The 17,460-nt window shown below is 24.1% G+C and overlaps 3 protein-coding genes and 1 long non-coding RNA gene across 4 annotated transcripts; 3 read left to right on the forward strand and 1 right to left on the reverse strand.

The window, feature by feature from the left end:
* Positions 1-863: 863 nt before the first annotated feature.
* LOC114193180 (non-specific lipid-transfer protein A-like) lies at positions 864-1,507 on the forward strand. Its single transcript, XM_028082893.2, has 2 exons — positions 864-1,250; positions 1,339-1,507. Exons 1-2 carry the CDS (start codon positions 901-903, stop codon positions 1,349-1,351), a joined length of 363 nt encoding a protein of 120 aa, XP_027938694.2. The 5' UTR covers positions 864-900; the 3' UTR covers positions 1,352-1,507.
* Positions 1,508-4,057: 2,550 nt separating this feature from the next.
* LOC114195551 (uncharacterized) lies at positions 4,058-4,701 on the reverse strand. Its single transcript, XR_014983964.1, has 2 exons — positions 4,301-4,701; positions 4,058-4,205 (listed from the first exon to the last, which is right to left on the reverse strand). It is a non-coding gene; the product is annotated as an uncharacterized LOC114195551 (long non-coding RNA).
* A 2,603-nt stretch (positions 4,702-7,304) lies between these two features.
* On the forward strand, positions 7,305-7,960 carry LOC114195501 (non-specific lipid-transfer protein A-like). The gene is made up of 2 exons (XM_028085992.2): positions 7,305-7,718; positions 7,814-7,960. Exons 1-2 carry the CDS (start codon positions 7,372-7,374, stop codon positions 7,818-7,820), a joined length of 354 nt encoding a protein of 117 aa, XP_027941793.1. The 5' UTR covers positions 7,305-7,371; the 3' UTR covers positions 7,821-7,960.
* An 8,054-nt stretch (positions 7,961-16,014) lies between these two features.
* On the forward strand, positions 16,015-16,413 carry LOC114195495 (non-specific lipid-transfer protein A-like). Its single transcript, XM_085665544.1, has one exon. It carries the CDS (start codon positions 16,078-16,080, stop codon positions 16,411-16,413), a length of 336 nt encoding a protein of 111 aa, XP_085521670.1. The 5' UTR covers positions 16,015-16,077.
* Positions 16,414-17,460: the final 1,047 nt, after the last annotated feature.

A 17,460-nucleotide genomic window follows, 5' to 3' on the forward strand; every position in this document is an offset into this window, starting at 1 on the left:
TATTTATTAATTAACTAATTAGTTAATTAACTTATTCATTAATTAACTAATTAATTAATTAATAAGAGAGAAAGATGGAGAGGGGGAGAGAGAAAGAAAAAAAATGTAAGAGAAAGAGAAAGAGCAAAAGAAAATTTAGAGGAAGGTTCTAAGAAATTTTAATTATCTAATGTATTGTTGGTGTGTTACCCTAATCAACGAGAAAAACATTAAATAACAACTAACTTTTGATATTACAAATAATCGATCATTATAAATACTAATTTATAAAATAAAAATTATTAATATCTAAAGTTGTTTGTATTATGTATAAACAAATATAATTATTGTGTGAATTAGATTTTAATTTAGTCTCTAATATTAGTTATCTAAATTTTAACTTTTACAGAAATTAATATATAAATTGATCTTATTGATTTGAAAAACACATCCTTAGTTTTGTTGGTAAATAATTTCAACAAATTAGCTTTTTCAAACAATTATTTTTATTAATTGTATTTTAAATAAAGTTTACTTAAAAATTTGTTTGATTTTGGTTGAAAAGTCATCATCTTATTCTAGAGGAAGAAAAATGTCATCTTATAATATCTCTTAGATAATATATATGATAAGTTTCTAAAGTAGATGTATCCGAACATGAGTTAAGAGTTGAAATACTAATAACAAATTTGGAATCATAAGTCATTTAATCTTATATAATTTATTAATTTTAATATTATTTTTAATTATAAATTTATTAATTATATATATATATATATATATATATATATATTTAATTCAGTTATTAACGTAAACATAGGTCACAAATTACTATAAATGTAACATCTTGGAGAGCATTACATCCATCCAAATCAAGATCAAAAATAGAAGTGAATCATAGAGGTAAAGCAGAGTGTGAAAATGAAGAGGGTATCTGCATCAGTTTTTTGTTTGACAGTTGTGTTACTTCTCATAGTTGGAGCCATGAAGCCAGTAAATGGCTTTAGCTGTTTGAAGGCAAAACTCTCACTGATAACATGCTTACCTTTTCTCACCTTGAATGAAAATAGCCCTTCAACTGCTTGTTGTAATGCGGTGAGCAATGTAAAAGTTTCAGCACCTACGAAACCTGAACTTCGTGAGGCATGTGAGTGTCTCAAGGCATCGTCTGATGAAATTCCTAACCTAGACAAAGATAAAGCCATTCAACTTCCAAAACTATGTAAAGTTGATGTGGGTTTTCCCATCTCCAAAGACATCAATTGTACCAAGTAAGAATATCTTTTTTTATATATTTTCTTAATTTATACATACTCACCAACATAATTCATTTGTTTTTACTGACATTTTTTTTCTCAGCATCTCTCTCTGAATAAGAGTTTGAGGATGAAATGAGACATTGAATATGGTGGATTATGCTTGGAACTTCCTTTTATTTTCATGAAAAAAATAAGATTATTTACTCAACTTGTGTGGAAGAGACATTTGTATTGAAAGTAATGATTATTGAATACATTTATATATGTTGTTGGTGGTATCCATTTCTTCCCAGTCTCTTTGAATTTAATTATGATGTATGATTTTAATGTTTTGATATTTTTTTAAGACAAATTAGTTAATAGATAAATAAGCGAAACGATTTTCAACGGTAATAAAAAACGATTCCAACGGAAAGATGTAATTCCACTTTTTATTCTTTTAACCGCTTTGATAGATAGACCACCGAAAACAAAATGCAACGTATATGTGGACCACACTCCAATTGAAAAATAAGAAGTCATTAATATTCATATACAAATAATTAATTTAATAAGAAAAACTTCACTAAAGATTATCGGTTATTTTGATCTAAAAAAATTATTCTTAAATAACCGAATTATATCCTACAAAGACTTTCAAAAGAACTTACAACACTCAAAGCCTTCAATTTCAAGGATATTCGTCCTTTCTTAATCAAATAAAAGTTGTGTCTACAAAAGATATTTTGATGCTAAAATTAGTCAAGTGCGTCAGTAAATAGTAAGTACGATAATTAATAAACTAATTAACATATCTCGTAAAATGTGTTAATTATATTCTTGTTCATAGGTCCTTACCTAAATGGGTTTGGGTCACGTGACCTAATTTCCTGTTAATCTTGAATTATCATAATTGATTGTGGATCATTGTGACTAATATATTTAGTGCGATGTCATCTTGGTTGAATAGGTAGAGAGTGGGTTCATGTTGGCTTAGTAGTCTGACATGTATTCGACTAGGGAAAGGTCCCTTGTTGTCATGGTCGAGAATAACTTGGACTTGTACATTACACTAGTCTCGGAGCTTTAACATGCTACATGTTGACTTACTTGCAATGAACTTTGTGATGTTATGTAGGAAAATTATAGGACAAAAAATAAATTCGCTTGGTTTTAAACTTAGTATAACTCAAAGTCATGATTCTATTTGGTTTCTACAACCAACAATATACTTTGAGAATATACAAGAAGATAAAAGAACTTCAGATTGGATATAAAATTTTATAAAAAAATTAGAAGAATATTCTCGGATGTCAATGGAATTGGAGAGATAAAGATTAAAAAAAATCGATCTAATTTAAGTCAAAATATATATGGGATTTCCAAAGTTATTAATAGAAAGTACAATAGTCGGTCGTTAATCCTAGCCTCACTGGATACTCGGTTCATTTCTTATTTGTAAAAAAAATTGTATTTTTCTTTTTGTTGTATGACTCTATAAGTATAAAACTTAATATATTTTATACAATAATATAATTAGTGAAGCTATATCAACTTTTTTTTTTATGAATAAATAAATAAATGTTTGATATCCACAAATGCTTAAAAAACGAGAAAGTAATTAATTAAAAAATATTACATATATATATATATATATATATATGATGTGTGTCTGTGTTTTTGTGTGTGTTAATTTTTATGATCTTCTTTATTTATCTACATTTATATTATCTAACTTGTTTATAATTAAGGAATCCCATTTTTCTTTTTTAATGTTAGAATTTATGATTGTTTTAATTTTTTAACTTCTCACATTTATTGTTATTAAATTTGTAAACGTGGTGAAGACGAAGTAAAGTGAAAATAATAACAAAAAAGTAAATAATTTTGAAAAAAATAATTAAAAATATAAATATTAATTATTTGTTAATGTAAGTGTTAAAAAGTTTCACTAAAAGATTTTTCTGATTTTACCTTTTATGTAAGAGATGAGAAAAATTAAGATAACGAGAAAATGTTTTGTGTTTGGATTATATGATGAATTTACTTGTCCTTTTTGTATTTTAATTTTAATTATTTATTTATGTAATAGAAAACATATAATAATGAAATATTAAATTAAAATACTTGATTTTATTCATTATTTTCATATTTTTATTTTATTAAAATATAAAAACATACTAATAAAATATTAGTGATATAATAATTTAAAATTATTAAATGTTTTTTACATTTTATATTTGTAACCATAGGTATTAAAAAATCATAATTGATTATAGATTTTTATATAATTGATTAATTTATGTTTTTTTAATCGATTGTAAAAGAAATATATAGTTGAATTACATATTTTTCTTCACAAATATGCTCGACATATCGTGGAAAGTATTATTAATATATACTAATGTAATCATGTAATAAAGCCTAACTAGTCATCAATAAAATGACAGTTTATTTAGATTGGATTTATTTGGATTAGGCTCATGAATTATTAGAAGTAAGTTTTAAGCCTAACTTACTTAGACTTAAAAGTTATTTCTATTATGGTATTAGAGTTAAATTAGAGTCTATTATAACGAGTTTTGTTGGATATTTTGTTTCATCCGATATCGGGCCACTAATGGACCGCCCACTAATTTTTTGTTCACGTCACGAGATGAATATACCTTAGCGTATGGGGGGTGTGTTGGAAGTCGACTAGAAATAAGACCAGTTTTGTGGGATTGAATTATACTTAAAACTTACTTGTAACATGAATCTCGAATATTAAATAGAAATGGTTCACATAATTAAATGGAAATAAATTATATAAAAAAACTGAATAAAAAATACCAAGAACATATATAAAAAGCACATTTATTAATCACCAATTCCAACATAAATGTTTGTTGAGAGAAGTTCAACAAACAATCTAATTATTCTGTTACAAAAATAGAAAAATCGAAGCATAATCCACCGTTGCTACCATTGAATGTTGTGGCTTAAAGTCTGAAAGAAGAAAAGAAAGGAAAAGCAATGTGAAGAAAAGCAAATGAATGAAAATATTAAGATGAACTATGTATAGGTGAAAAAAGAAGTCTTACTTTTCGCACTCCAAGTCCTTGGAGAAGAGAAAATCGACAGTGATTTTACAAGTTTTGCAAAGATTATTGACTCTGTCTTTGTCTAGGTTAGGAACCTGAGATGCTCCTTCCTTAAGGCACTTACATGCAGCTTTTTTTTCTTCCTTCTATGAGTTTGGTCAATCCTTGGCAGCAAGGAGTTGAAGGAGTATCAGTTTTCTTGGTCAGAAAATCTAAGCATGGCGCCACTAAGGATTTTTCCTGGTCACAGGTTAAGCCCTTCGATGCCTCTTTGGCCGCAACTGTGAAAACTAACACAACTAGTAGAGTGAAGAATGATACAAACACAGACTTCATTTTGACACAAAGGGTTATCTTAATGATTCACTCGTGTTTTGATTTTGGATGGATGAAACGTTGAGGGAGATGTTGCATATTTATAGTCACATACATGGTACATTTTGAGCTTTTATCACGTGACCATTGTTTATGACTATTAATCACTTCTTGTTCTTTTCCTTTCTTGTTCTTGGAATATGGTCCACAAAATCACAAAATAATATGACAAAGTATGAGTTACGTTTTGTTACTTGTTTTATGGTTAAAGTATTACTTTGGTCCTTGATTTTGTTAAGAAATATGAAATGGGTCCTCCAATTGATTTTTGTCTCAATTTGGTTTCAATTTTTTAAATTTAATTTGATCTTTTTCGGTTAGTTTTCCATAAACGGTATTAAATTCTAAAAAATCACAAATTGACATGTGATACTGACTTTAACATAGTTTATGAACAACTAATGGCAATACCCAAATAGAATCACTTTTAAAAAATCATGATCAAATTGAGACAAAAATTAAACTAAAAGATCAATTTTACACTTATTGACATTTTATTAATTTTTTTATTTGTTTCAATGGTTTTGACATGTAATAATTTTGTTGTCATTAACTTTTTCTTTTGTTTTCTCTGGATGTGGTAAAGATCAATGGCGGATCTTCGTCAAGATTTATGGAAGAGTCAAAATAATACATTCAAAATTTATATATTTAATATTATTGTTACTAATTTAATAAAAATGAATATATAATTTAGTAAACTATAATTATGAAAGAAATTACACATATATAAAGGATTGCACATCGTTTTTTCATATTCTTGAACTCATTAATAATTGAATCATAATTAAATTTTTCAGTTATATTCTTTTCAATGTAAATAACCATATTATCTGCAACATATTCATCTTCCATTTTTATTAATGTGCATAGATAGATTCAAAAAGCTCTCACAAGCTTTTGTTTCATTGTTATACGATGAGTAATCATATTGTCTTGTTTTCATTTTCACCGGTAATTTCTCTTTTATCATTTTTAAAAAATAAATTTATTCACTTGTTTTTCATCAATATACCTATTTAAAAAAGAATTTATCATAATCTAATCAAAAATTGATAGACATAATTACTAAAAAAACTATGATAATCAAGTTATAACTAAAAACCAGTTACAAAAAATCACATAATACATTACTTGTTCTTCTATATTCATAAGAAATGAATATAAAAAGGGTCATGAGATAAAAAATAATGTTAAATATTAAAAAAATATTTCACTATCAAGTGAGACAAGAGAGTTACTTTTGTTTTCTTTAAGAATATATAAAAAATGAGAATAAAAAATAATGAGTTTTGGTCTAACTTTTCTTTTTTTCAATAACAAAGTAACAAAAACACGTGTCTAAACGTGAAAGATGAATACAAAATGTAAAAAACTTAAAAGATAATAAAAGAGAAAATAAAAAATATCTTAATAATATTTTTCTTTATTATATTTGATTTTGTTTATTTACTAAATTAAACATTTATAATTTACAAAGTTTGAGGGGATTGTGGTGCACACCTACTCCTTCTAGAAGTACCCACAAAACAAGATAAATAATTAAAAATCAATAAAATAATAAATATAATAAAATCATATTAAATTATTATATTTTGTAAATTAATTAATTTTAATATATTTTTATTTTGAAAATAACTTTTTTTATAATAAATTTTATAATTTTTAAAACAACTTTATTTTATCATGTCAAAGAAATCATTTACAAATTTTCAAAAAATTTTCTTATTTCTCTTCATCTTTCCTTCCATCCAAATAACCATACTTTCTCCGCTCATTTTTACTCTCTTCAATTCATCCTACAACAAGCTAAATAAAATGTTTTCTCTCATATCTTAATTTTTAAAATCTCTTACATAGAAGATAAAATTAGAAAATTCTTTTAGTTAAAATTTTAATACTTATATTAAGAAATAATAAATATTTGTATTGTTAATTATATTTTAAAAATTTATTTCTTTTCTTTGTTATTCTTTTCACTTTATAAATTAACAATAAATGTTAGAAATTAAAAATAAAAATAAAAAACCACAAATAATTCTAACCTCATGAAAGCAAAATGAGATACAAACATAATACATTCATTCATTATCTTGTCTTGTCTTGTTTTGAACATCTAGAACTCCTTCCAAGAAAACAAACAAAAAAGTTTGAAACATAAAAAAGAGAGAATTATATTTTAACTCTCATTTTTTATTCTCTGATGTAATATAGTATGGATCATTGATTTCTTTGAAGAAAATGGTAGTAATACATTAAGGACAATAATACTTTAATTCATTTTTTTATTCATTTTTAACTCACCATTAGGTCATCATATCACATCATTACAAATAATCAAAATAGATGATCTAATAGTGATTGAAGTAGTGAGTTAAAAATGAGTCAAAAAAGTGGGGTTAAAATATCATAATACGAACATTAATCAATGACTTACACTAAATCACATCAGAACATAAAAAATAAAAGTCAAAAAATAAGAATTTTGGATCAAGCGTAACTCATACTTCATCTGTGGACCATACTCCAAGAAAAAGAAAAGAACAAAACGTGATTAATAGTCATAAATAGGTGACGTGATGAAAGCTCCAAATGCACCATGCATGTGGCTATAAATGTAACATCTCCCTCACTGTTCCATCCATCCAAAACCATTAACACAAGAGTGAATCAGTGAGATAAACCTGTGTATCAAAATGAAGCCTGTGTTTGTATCATTCTTCACTTTACTTGTGTTAGTCTTCACAGTTGCAGCGAAAGAGCCATCGAAGGGCTTAACCTGTGACCAGGAGAAAACCTTAGTGGCGCCATGCGTAGATTTTCTGACCAAGAAAACTGATACCCCTGCAACTCCTTGCTGTGAAGGGTTGAAGAAAATCATAGAATCTTCACCTACAAAGAAAGAGAAAAAAGCTGCATGTAAGTGCCTTAAGGAAGCAGCATCTCAGGTTCCTAACCTAGACAAAGACAGAGCCAATAATCTTTGCAAAACTTGTAAAATCACTGTCGATTTTCTCTTCTCCAAGAACTTTGAGTGCGAAAAGTAAGACTTCTTTTTTCACCTATACATAGTTCATCTTAATATTTTCATTCATTTGCTTTTCTTCACATTGCTTTTCCTTTCTTTTCTTCTTTCAGACTTTAAGCCACAACATTCAATGGTAGCAACGGTGGATTATGCTTCGATTTTTCTATTTTTGTAGCTGAATAATAAGATTGTTTGTTGAACTTCTGTCAACAAACATTTATGTTGGAATTGGTGATTAATAAATATGCTTTTTATATGTTATTGGTATCTTCTATTCATTTTAATATATGTTCTTGGTATCTTCTATTCATTTTTTTTATATAATTTCTTTCCATTTGATTAATAAATTAAATTATTGGAATATAAATTAAAATAATACATTAATCACTGATAAATTAGATAATATAAATATAGATTAAGAAAGAGGTTCAGAATTAAAATTTAGTTTATTATGTAAATATAATTAACTGAATTTTAAAAGCATCAAAATAGAAGAATGCGTGGGTCAAAATGAATAAAGTATTAATGAAAAATATGTAATTCTATTGAGATTATAAAATATATGTCTATTAAGATTAATATAAGAACTGTTTAACTTTACTCCTCTTAAATTACTTATTGGATTGACATGCTATAAATAAAGCGTGCTTTTGGAAAATTAAAATTTTCTATAACTGTGTATCTTACATTTTCGTCATTTTTTTCTCACAATTTTTTAAATTATAAATTTATTTATAAGTCAAATTTGTTCTTTTTTTTTTTTTTAAGTTATGATTGCAAACATTAAAAGGTTGTGTTTGTATCTTTTGAAATACTACTTAAGCACACATATATGTAAGAAATACACACACAAAAATAACGAAATAAAAAATGGAAAACGAGTTTAGTTTTACACAAAATACTTTTCACACAATATCAAGCAAATTCGTGAAGAAAGATATGTAATTCAATTATATTTTTTTTATAATCGATATAAACATAAATATTAATCAATTATAGAAAATCTATAATCAGTTATGATTTTTTAATACCTATGCTTACAAATATAAATTAGTAAATACATTTATAAATTCTAAATAATTATATCATTATTATTTTAGTATATTTTTATTTTATAAAAATAATAAAAATAATAAAGTATTTTAATTTAATATTTCATTACTATAAGTTTTATATTACATAAATAAATAATTAAAATTACGATACAAAATTGACAAATAAAATAAAATGATTAATTTATTATTTTATTGATATTTATATTTTATATTATAATTAAAATTCAATAAAATATTTCATATTTTATTGATACTTTATTTATTTCTCTAATTTTCTTAGGGAAAATTTGTAAAAATGCAAGTAGAATCAATTCTCAATCTTTTAAAAACACGAGGAGAAGAGTAAACTAAGAACACATATTCAAAACTTAAGCAAAAATCTTGGAGATAAAATCATGCCACACAATCCCAACAATTATTGTTTCATTATATAAAATAAACTTAATATTGTTTTTTATTTCTTTAACTATTGTGTTTGCGTAATTCTGGTATGAAAATTTTCAATTGCAAAAATTGTTGTAAATTATATTTCTTTTATTAACTGTATTCTTATTTTCCCTTAAAATTTAATTATTTTAAATTATATATATATATATATATTGTTACAAAAAAAAAAATATATATATATATATATATATATATATTGTTACAAAAATATTTGTAAAGACATACAGAATAGTTAAGAGAATAAGTGGTTTATAATCTATTCCTTGAATATTTTATTATTAAAATAGAAAGTTTATAAATAGAATTTTTGATTATTCAAATAAATGATCATCTCACTAAATTTTTCTCTCATTTTTTCTCACTTCTCTATAAGTTTTGTGAAACATCCTTTTATTTTTCTAAAGATTCGAGCTTGCCATAGAAATTTTGGCTTTGAGCAGAACAATTCTATCTAATAAGAGTTCCATATGAGTGGTTTAATCTTTAATCATTCCCTTGAGTTAATTTTGAAAAGTTTTGCATGCATCATTTGACCAATTTGAGATCAAGATGAATGTTTTGTTTGTCTAGAATTATGAAAGTATATGCTCAAATCATTGATATGAATTTTTTGTATCCATGTATTTTATCTTGTGAGAGTAAGAGTTTTTGAAGCTTAGGTGAGTTAAGAGCTTTGATTCACATAAAAAAATATTATGACATGAGAAATATTAAACACTTATTTTGTTATTGTAATATGATTAAATTAATGAATGAATTGTTGAATGGCATCCATTAGATTGAATGGATGAGAGACGAAAATGTACCTTTGAGTGGATGTTAAATATGTATGAGTTTTTGGAGTTAAATAAAATAAGTATAAATTTAGGATAATATGTTTATAATAATGTAAGAATTTATTATGGTTTTGTCTTGAATATGTAAATTTTTTTGGTCATGTATAGGATATACTATGAACTTTTTTAATTAGAAATATGAAAGAAAATATTGGTTAACAAAACTGTTATGATGTTTTTTTAGTAGTTATTTTAATTTTATGAAAAAAAAAGATTTATTAAAATATGAGATTATAAAATATTTAAAATAAGTGGAAAAAATGTTTCTTGTCCCTCAAGTTTAACCTCAATTTGGAAATGGTCCATAGTCAAAACTTGGTCATTGTTTAGTTCTTGTACTTTCAAAATCATTATTTTTAGTTCCTAGTTTTAGACAACGTTAAAAGTAACAAACGGCGTGCCAAGTGTTATTTAATTTCTTTTATATAAAAAAAAGAAAAACTAGCGTATGCTAGACTGACACTTTTCACACAAATTGGAAAAAATATTATTGTTGTTATTATTATATAATAATAATATTATTAATATATTACTATTATTATTATTCCATGTGTAGAAACTAAACTGTGACCAAATTTCAATCAGGAATCATTTTCAAATTAAGTTTAAATTTCAGAGATCAAAAACATATTTTTTCTAGTTTTTGTAAAATAGCTTTTCTTTGTATAAAAGATTAAATAACTTGTGGCACACTATTTATTATTTTTAGTGCCGTCTAAAAATAAGATTAAAAATAATAATTTTATAAATAGAAAGGACCAACGATCAAATTTCGAATATAGACCATTTCAAAATTTGAGTCGAATTTGAGGGAAAAAAAATCATATTTTTTCCTAATTTTATATTTAAATTACGTCCGTTGAATGCTATCTTATATCTTAGGATAGCCACTATCATAACGTTTGCAAGGGCAGCTTTTTACATTAAAATTGTTTTTAAAAAACATATTACTACAATTTTAACGTTTATTATTTACAACTTTTAAACATTGTTTTATATAGTATATTAAATGGTAACTGTTGTGACAGTTCAAATAAAACTACCATATTATATACTATATTTTGTAGTGTCAAGATTTAAAGTGATATGTGAACCTGCCATATAAATAAAAGATTACGTTTATAAACATCACTATACAAATAAATAATCATTACTATATACACGATTTTTTTTTTTAATATACATTACAAGGGCGCAAAGGATGTTTGGTAATGAGTGCTAAGAAGACATAAAAAGAAAGAATTTTATATATTGTTACATAATTTTATTTCTTGCTATGTTTTGTATAAAAATATAGATATGTATGTTCAAATTTCTTACAAAGAAAAGAGTATAACTATTTTGAAAAATTATTTCAGGAGAAATGTAAATATATTTTATAATGCTTTTGGGAATTAATAATAGTAATTTAACTTTAATTTATTTAATTTAAATATATATATATATATATATATATATATATTTAATGAGATGAAAAATATTGATTATGATTTTATTATTTATATTATTATTTTCCGTTAAAATTTAATTAATTTAAATATGCGTATATGTTTATGCGTCTACTTAAGACATGTAATTTTTTAATATGTATTTTTAACTACTATATTATAAAGCTATTAATATATATATATATATATATATATATATATATATATATATATATATATATTAAGATAACATGAGATTAAATAAATGTAATACCTTATAAATCCGAAAAAGATGACTTTTAAAGAGAGAAGATAGTAAGGACAGATTAGAGAAGTTATATATATATATATATATATATATATATATATATAGAAATCAAATAGATTGATTATAAATGAATAAAAATAATTAATCATTATTTTTTTATAAAGAAAATTATAATTTATTAAATGAGGTTTTAACTCATTAATTATCATTTTTAATATCAATAAATATTAATAGACACAATAATATTTTAATTAAAATTTATTCTAAAACATAAACTTATAATTAATTTAATAGAACTATATTAGTAATAAAATATTTTTTGGAGGTATTTTTTTAAACATAATTTTATAACTAATTTAATAAAGATATATTAGTAGTAAAAAAAATTGAAACCTGTTTTCTTAAACATGATTTTATAAGACCTAAAACGAGGACTTTACTTGCTTTATGTTTGAGTCAAACGTGAGTAATAAATTATAAAACAAACCACAAATTCAAACATCAAGAAAGCAAAATGAGATACAAACATAATACATTCATATTTTATCTTGGGACAAGGATATTTTGACTACTAATTTTTGACAACTTTTTCTTACAACATGAGATGTCATCTTCTAAGTGGTTTCAAGAGATTGAGAATGAAAAAATGGAAAATCACTTAGAAGATGCCACCTCATGTTGTAAGAGAAAGTTGTCAAAATTTAGTAGTCAAAAAATCATTTTCCTTGTTTATCTTGTTTTATCTTAGCATCTAGAACACCTTCCAAGAAAACAAACAAATAAAAAAGTTGAAACAAATAAAAAAGTGAAGAAAATGTAACTCATACTTTATCTTGTTTTATCTTAGCATCTAGAACACCTTCCACGAAAACAAACAAAAAATAGTTGAAACAAATAAAAAAAGCAATGATACTATGACTTTCATTTTTTGACTCTCATATCTTATTCTTTGATGGGACTTAGTGTGGGTCATTGATTAATGTATCACTATATTTTCTTTTGAAATAATCAATGATTCACACTAAGTCAGGTCAGAGAATAAAAAATGAGAGTTAAAAAATGGGATTCATAGTATAATTTTCCTAGAAAATAAAGAAAATATAACTCATACTTCATCATATTATTTTGTGGACCATACTCCAAGAAAAGGAAAACAACAAGAAGTGATTAATAGTCATAAATAATGGTAACATGATTAAAGCTCCAAATGCAGCATGCTCGTGGCTATAAATGTAACATCTCCCTCAGAGTTCCATTCATCCAAAATCAAATCACAAGAATTGTTAACGTTGTTCTATAAGTTATACATACATCTAGAAAATAATATATTCTTATGCATTTGAAAAATAATATATTCTTTTTATAAAATTAAGAATATCAATTACTGTATCATTTTTCAAACCTATCATTTTTCTTAAGATATTTAATTCTAAAAATAAATCAGATCCATTAATATCCAACACGTTCTCATGTTTTAAAGATTTTTCAAGATTTAAACATTTTTGTTTCAGAAATGTACAATTTAGTGACTTTAATTTTTTTAAACTAAATAAAAAACTAAAAATATATTCATATATTTTAAATTGTTCAAATCCACTTTGAAGTGTGACAATTGATTTATCTACAATATACAAAAAATAATCAATTCTAAATAATTTTTTATCTATTTTTATAATTTGATTTATAACTCTTTTTTGTGATGCAATTAAAGCCTTAGTTATTCTCTTTTAGATTTTTGAATACACTGATTCAAATTTTCTAGTTGACATATCTATATATTTTTATTTTAAATAAAAAATTATAATATATAAAACACTACTAAAAATAATTATATTAAACTAATGAACTAAAACACTAAAACATGTGTGATAATTGTTTTATCTACAATATACAACAAATAATTAATTCTAAATAATTTCTTCTCTACTTTCATAAATTTATTCATAACTCTTTCTTGTGATGCAATTAAAGCATTGATTATTTTTTTGTTTTGAATTTTTGAATAAACTAATTCAGTTTTTCTAGTTAACATACCTACATATTTTTATATGAAATAAAAAATTATAATATATAAAACACTATTAAAATATATATATATATAACGATTGAATTGAAATAATATAACTTGGTTTATTTTAAAGTCTCCCGTCTAAACTTTATTACAAACAAACTGGAGAGTATATTTTAAGATTAATCGTTAATAACAATAAAAAAATTGTTGTTCTTCTCAATAATAATTAAAAAATATATATTTTTCTTTTCAACTCGAGGGTAAGATTTTTTTTCCTAAACTTTAATTATTTATCTACACAAAAATTTAACTTTGAATCATGCTCATCTATTATACACTCAAAGACTAAATCATAATATAATTAATAGTTTTGTAGAAATTTTTTTATTCCTCGTCAAGATATATGCAAAAAAAAAAAATCACAAACTCGTAAATTAAAATATACCGAAAAACAAAATTGGAAAAAAGAGATGCAATTATAATTCTAATACAAATCAAAAGCAGAATAAAAATAACAGTAACACAAATAGAAAGACAAAACATACTATGATGAAAAAATTGTTATATTCGGACAACATAAGATTAAATGAATGTAATATGTAAAAATCCTAACAAAAACTGACTTTGAGAAAGAGGAAAGTAATGATAGGTAAGAGAAGTTACAGATAGATAAAGAAGAAAATAGAATTCAAATATATTAATTATAAGCGAATAAAGATAACTAATCATTATTTCTTTATAAAAAAAATTATGATTTAATAAATAAGATATTAACTCATTAATTATCATTTTTAATACTAATAAATATTAATAAACATTAATAATAATTAAATTAAATTTTATTCTAAAACATAAATGTATAATTAATTTAACAAAACTAGTAATAAAATAAATTTTGAGACTTTTTTTAAATATAATTTTATAACTAATTTAATAAAGTACTAACAAAATTTGAAGTCTTTTTTTAACATAATTTTATAAGACCTAAAACGAAAACTTTATTTGTTTTACCTTTCCGTCAGTCTTGAGTAATAAAATATAAAACAAACCACATATTCAAACATCAAGAAAGCAAAATGAGATACAAACATAATACATTCATACTTTATCTTAGCATCTAGAACCTTCCAAGAAAACAAAAAGAAAAACAAAAAACAAATAAAAAAAGAATGTTAATCGATGTCCTAAGAAATAATTAATATGCATGAGTTTCATCATTTTTACATTAAAAATTGAAATAATTAAGTACATTAATTAAAATATTATAAATGTATATAACATATTTTATAAAGACAAAAATATCTTTTTAAAAATTTAGACAATAATTTTTTGATATAAAACAAGGACTTTGAAATTTTTAAAATCTCTACTTTAGTTGTTTTTTTGTATTGGTATTTTCTTTTAGATGTTCAACATTATACTTTGAGTTAAATATGTTTTTGGTCCTTCAAGTTTCAACGAATTTTGGAATTAGTCCCTCATCAAAACTTTTGACCAATTTAGTCCTTCATCTTTTAAAATGCATGAATTTAGTCATTTTAACCAAATTTTGTTAAGTTTATCTAAAGTTTCAAGCGCATTTCATGATAATATTTAAATTATTTATATACTGTTTGACACATTTTTGCTTCAATGTTAACTTAAATACTATCATGAAATGTGTTTGAAACGTCAGATAAACTTAACAAAATTTGGTTAAAAGGACTAAATTCACGCATTTTGAAAGATGAATGACTAAATTGGTATAAAGTTTTGATGAGGGACTAATTCTAAAATTCACTGAAACTTGAGGGACCAAAAACATATTTAACCCTTATACTTTTGTTGATTTTTCTATTAATTTAAACTTTATTATCTTTAATTATATTTAATTTTTAGCAACATTAAAATATAGTTATTTTATTATTTAACTGTTTTTTTAATTTTTATTAGTGAGCATTCAATAAAATATTACATACTATACCACACTTATAAGTATTTTTGTATTAATGATTATTAGGTCATATTTTATTTAATATCACAGTTAACTATATCTTCTTATAAAATTTAATGTATATTAATTATTCTTAACGAGTGACTTAAATATATTAGTCAGCAAGATACATAAATACATAAAAGTAACTCATACTTCATCGTATTATATTATGAGCAATTATCCAAGAAAGGAAAAAAAAGGAAAACAACAAAAAGTGATTAATAGTCATAAATAACGGTGACATGATGAAACCTCCAAACGCAGCATGCATCTGACTATAAATATAACATCTCCCTCAGTGTTCCATCCATCCAAAATCAGAACACAAGAGTGAATCAGTGAGATAAAGCTGTGTATGAAAATGAAGATTGTGTTTGTAACATTCTTCACTCTACTAGTTGTGTTTGCTGCGGCTCAAGAGTCATCAAATGGCTTAACCTGTGACCAGGAAAAATCCTTATTCGCACCATGCTTTGATTTTCTGACCAAGAAAACTGATGCACCTGCAACTTCTTGCTGCCAAGGCTTGAAACAAATCATATCTTCAGCATCCACAAAGGAAGAAAAACAAGCTGCATGCTCGTGCCTTAAGGACGCAGCCTCTAAATTTCTTCCTAACATAGACAAAGACAGAGCCAATCATATCTGCCAAACGTGCAAAAGCTCAACGGACTTGGGTTGCCAAAAGTAACACTTTTTTTTTTCTTTCTCATAATTCATGATAATGTTTTTATTCATTTGCTTTTCTTCACACTGTTTTTCTTTTCTGTTTTCTTTTTTTCTCAGACTTCATTAATCTGGAGGCTTGAGCGGGATACGTGGTTTTAGAAGCGATGGATTATGCATTGAATTTGGTACTTTTGTAAAATAATAAGATTGTTCCGTGTCCTTCGCTCAACGGACATTATTATGTTCGAATTGATGATTAATAAATATGTTTTATATATGTTGTTGGTATTTTTTTTTTTCTTTTATAGAATTTCTTTCCATCTAATTATGAGTCATCTGTGTTTGATATGTTCGAGACTCATCGCGTAATCCAAAATCAATCCAATGGAAATAAGTCATCGTTCTACATATGAAACTCTTCCTAAGGATCCTGATATACGGATTTGGATCGGATCGGAATAGTGCAGGCATACGTGGGAATCACAACTCCTCTCATTTTTTGTTAGAGTGTTTGTTCCGTCACATCCAATAAGTTTTACATCATTGAGAAATCGAGTTCAAATACAATTTAAATATTTTTTCCTCCTTTTAATCTTTCAGATATATTTTAAAAACAAAATCATAATAGAATTTCAAACTCCAAAACGGACGATACCTCGTAAACATAGTAGTTGTTCCTAACAATGACATTAACATAAATTAATAAAAAAAGTCACTAATTAATTGAAATTAAATTAAATTATTGAAATATAAATTAAAATAATACATTAATGACTGATAAATTTGATAATATAGATTAATAAAGAGGTTCATAATTACACATTTATATTGTATAAAAATCTGAATTTTAAAATAATCAAAATAGAACGATACGTGGGTCAAAATGAATAAAGTATTAATGAAAAATATATAATTCTATTAAAAGTATAAAATGTATGTCTATTAATATTAATATAAGAGTTGTTTATCTTTACTTCCTCTTAATTTACTTATTGGATTGACATGCTATAAATAAAGCGTGCTTTTGGAAAATTAAAATTTTCTATAATCTTTGTATCTTACATTTTCT

This window comes from Vigna unguiculata, chromosome 8, assembly GCF_037176805.1.
Source record: "Vigna unguiculata cultivar grain cowpea cultivar isolate G323 ecotype 2 chromosome 8, ASM3717680v1, whole genome shotgun sequence".
Classification (NCBI taxonomy): Eukaryota; Viridiplantae; Streptophyta; class Magnoliopsida; order Fabales; family Fabaceae; genus Vigna; species Vigna unguiculata.

Excerpts from the sequence above, each read along its gene's own strand:
- LOC114193180 (XM_028082893.2), top strand. The coding sequence starts at position 901 with ATGAAGAGGGTATCTGCATCAGTTTTTTGTTTGACAGTTGTGTTACTT.
- LOC114195501 (XM_028085992.2), top strand. The coding sequence starts at position 7,372 with ATGAAGCCTGTGTTTGTATCATTCTTCACTTTACTTGTGTTAGTCTTC.
- LOC114195495 (XM_085665544.1), top strand. The coding sequence starts at position 16,078 with ATGAAAATGAAGATTGTGTTTGTAACATTCTTCACTCTACTAGTTGTG.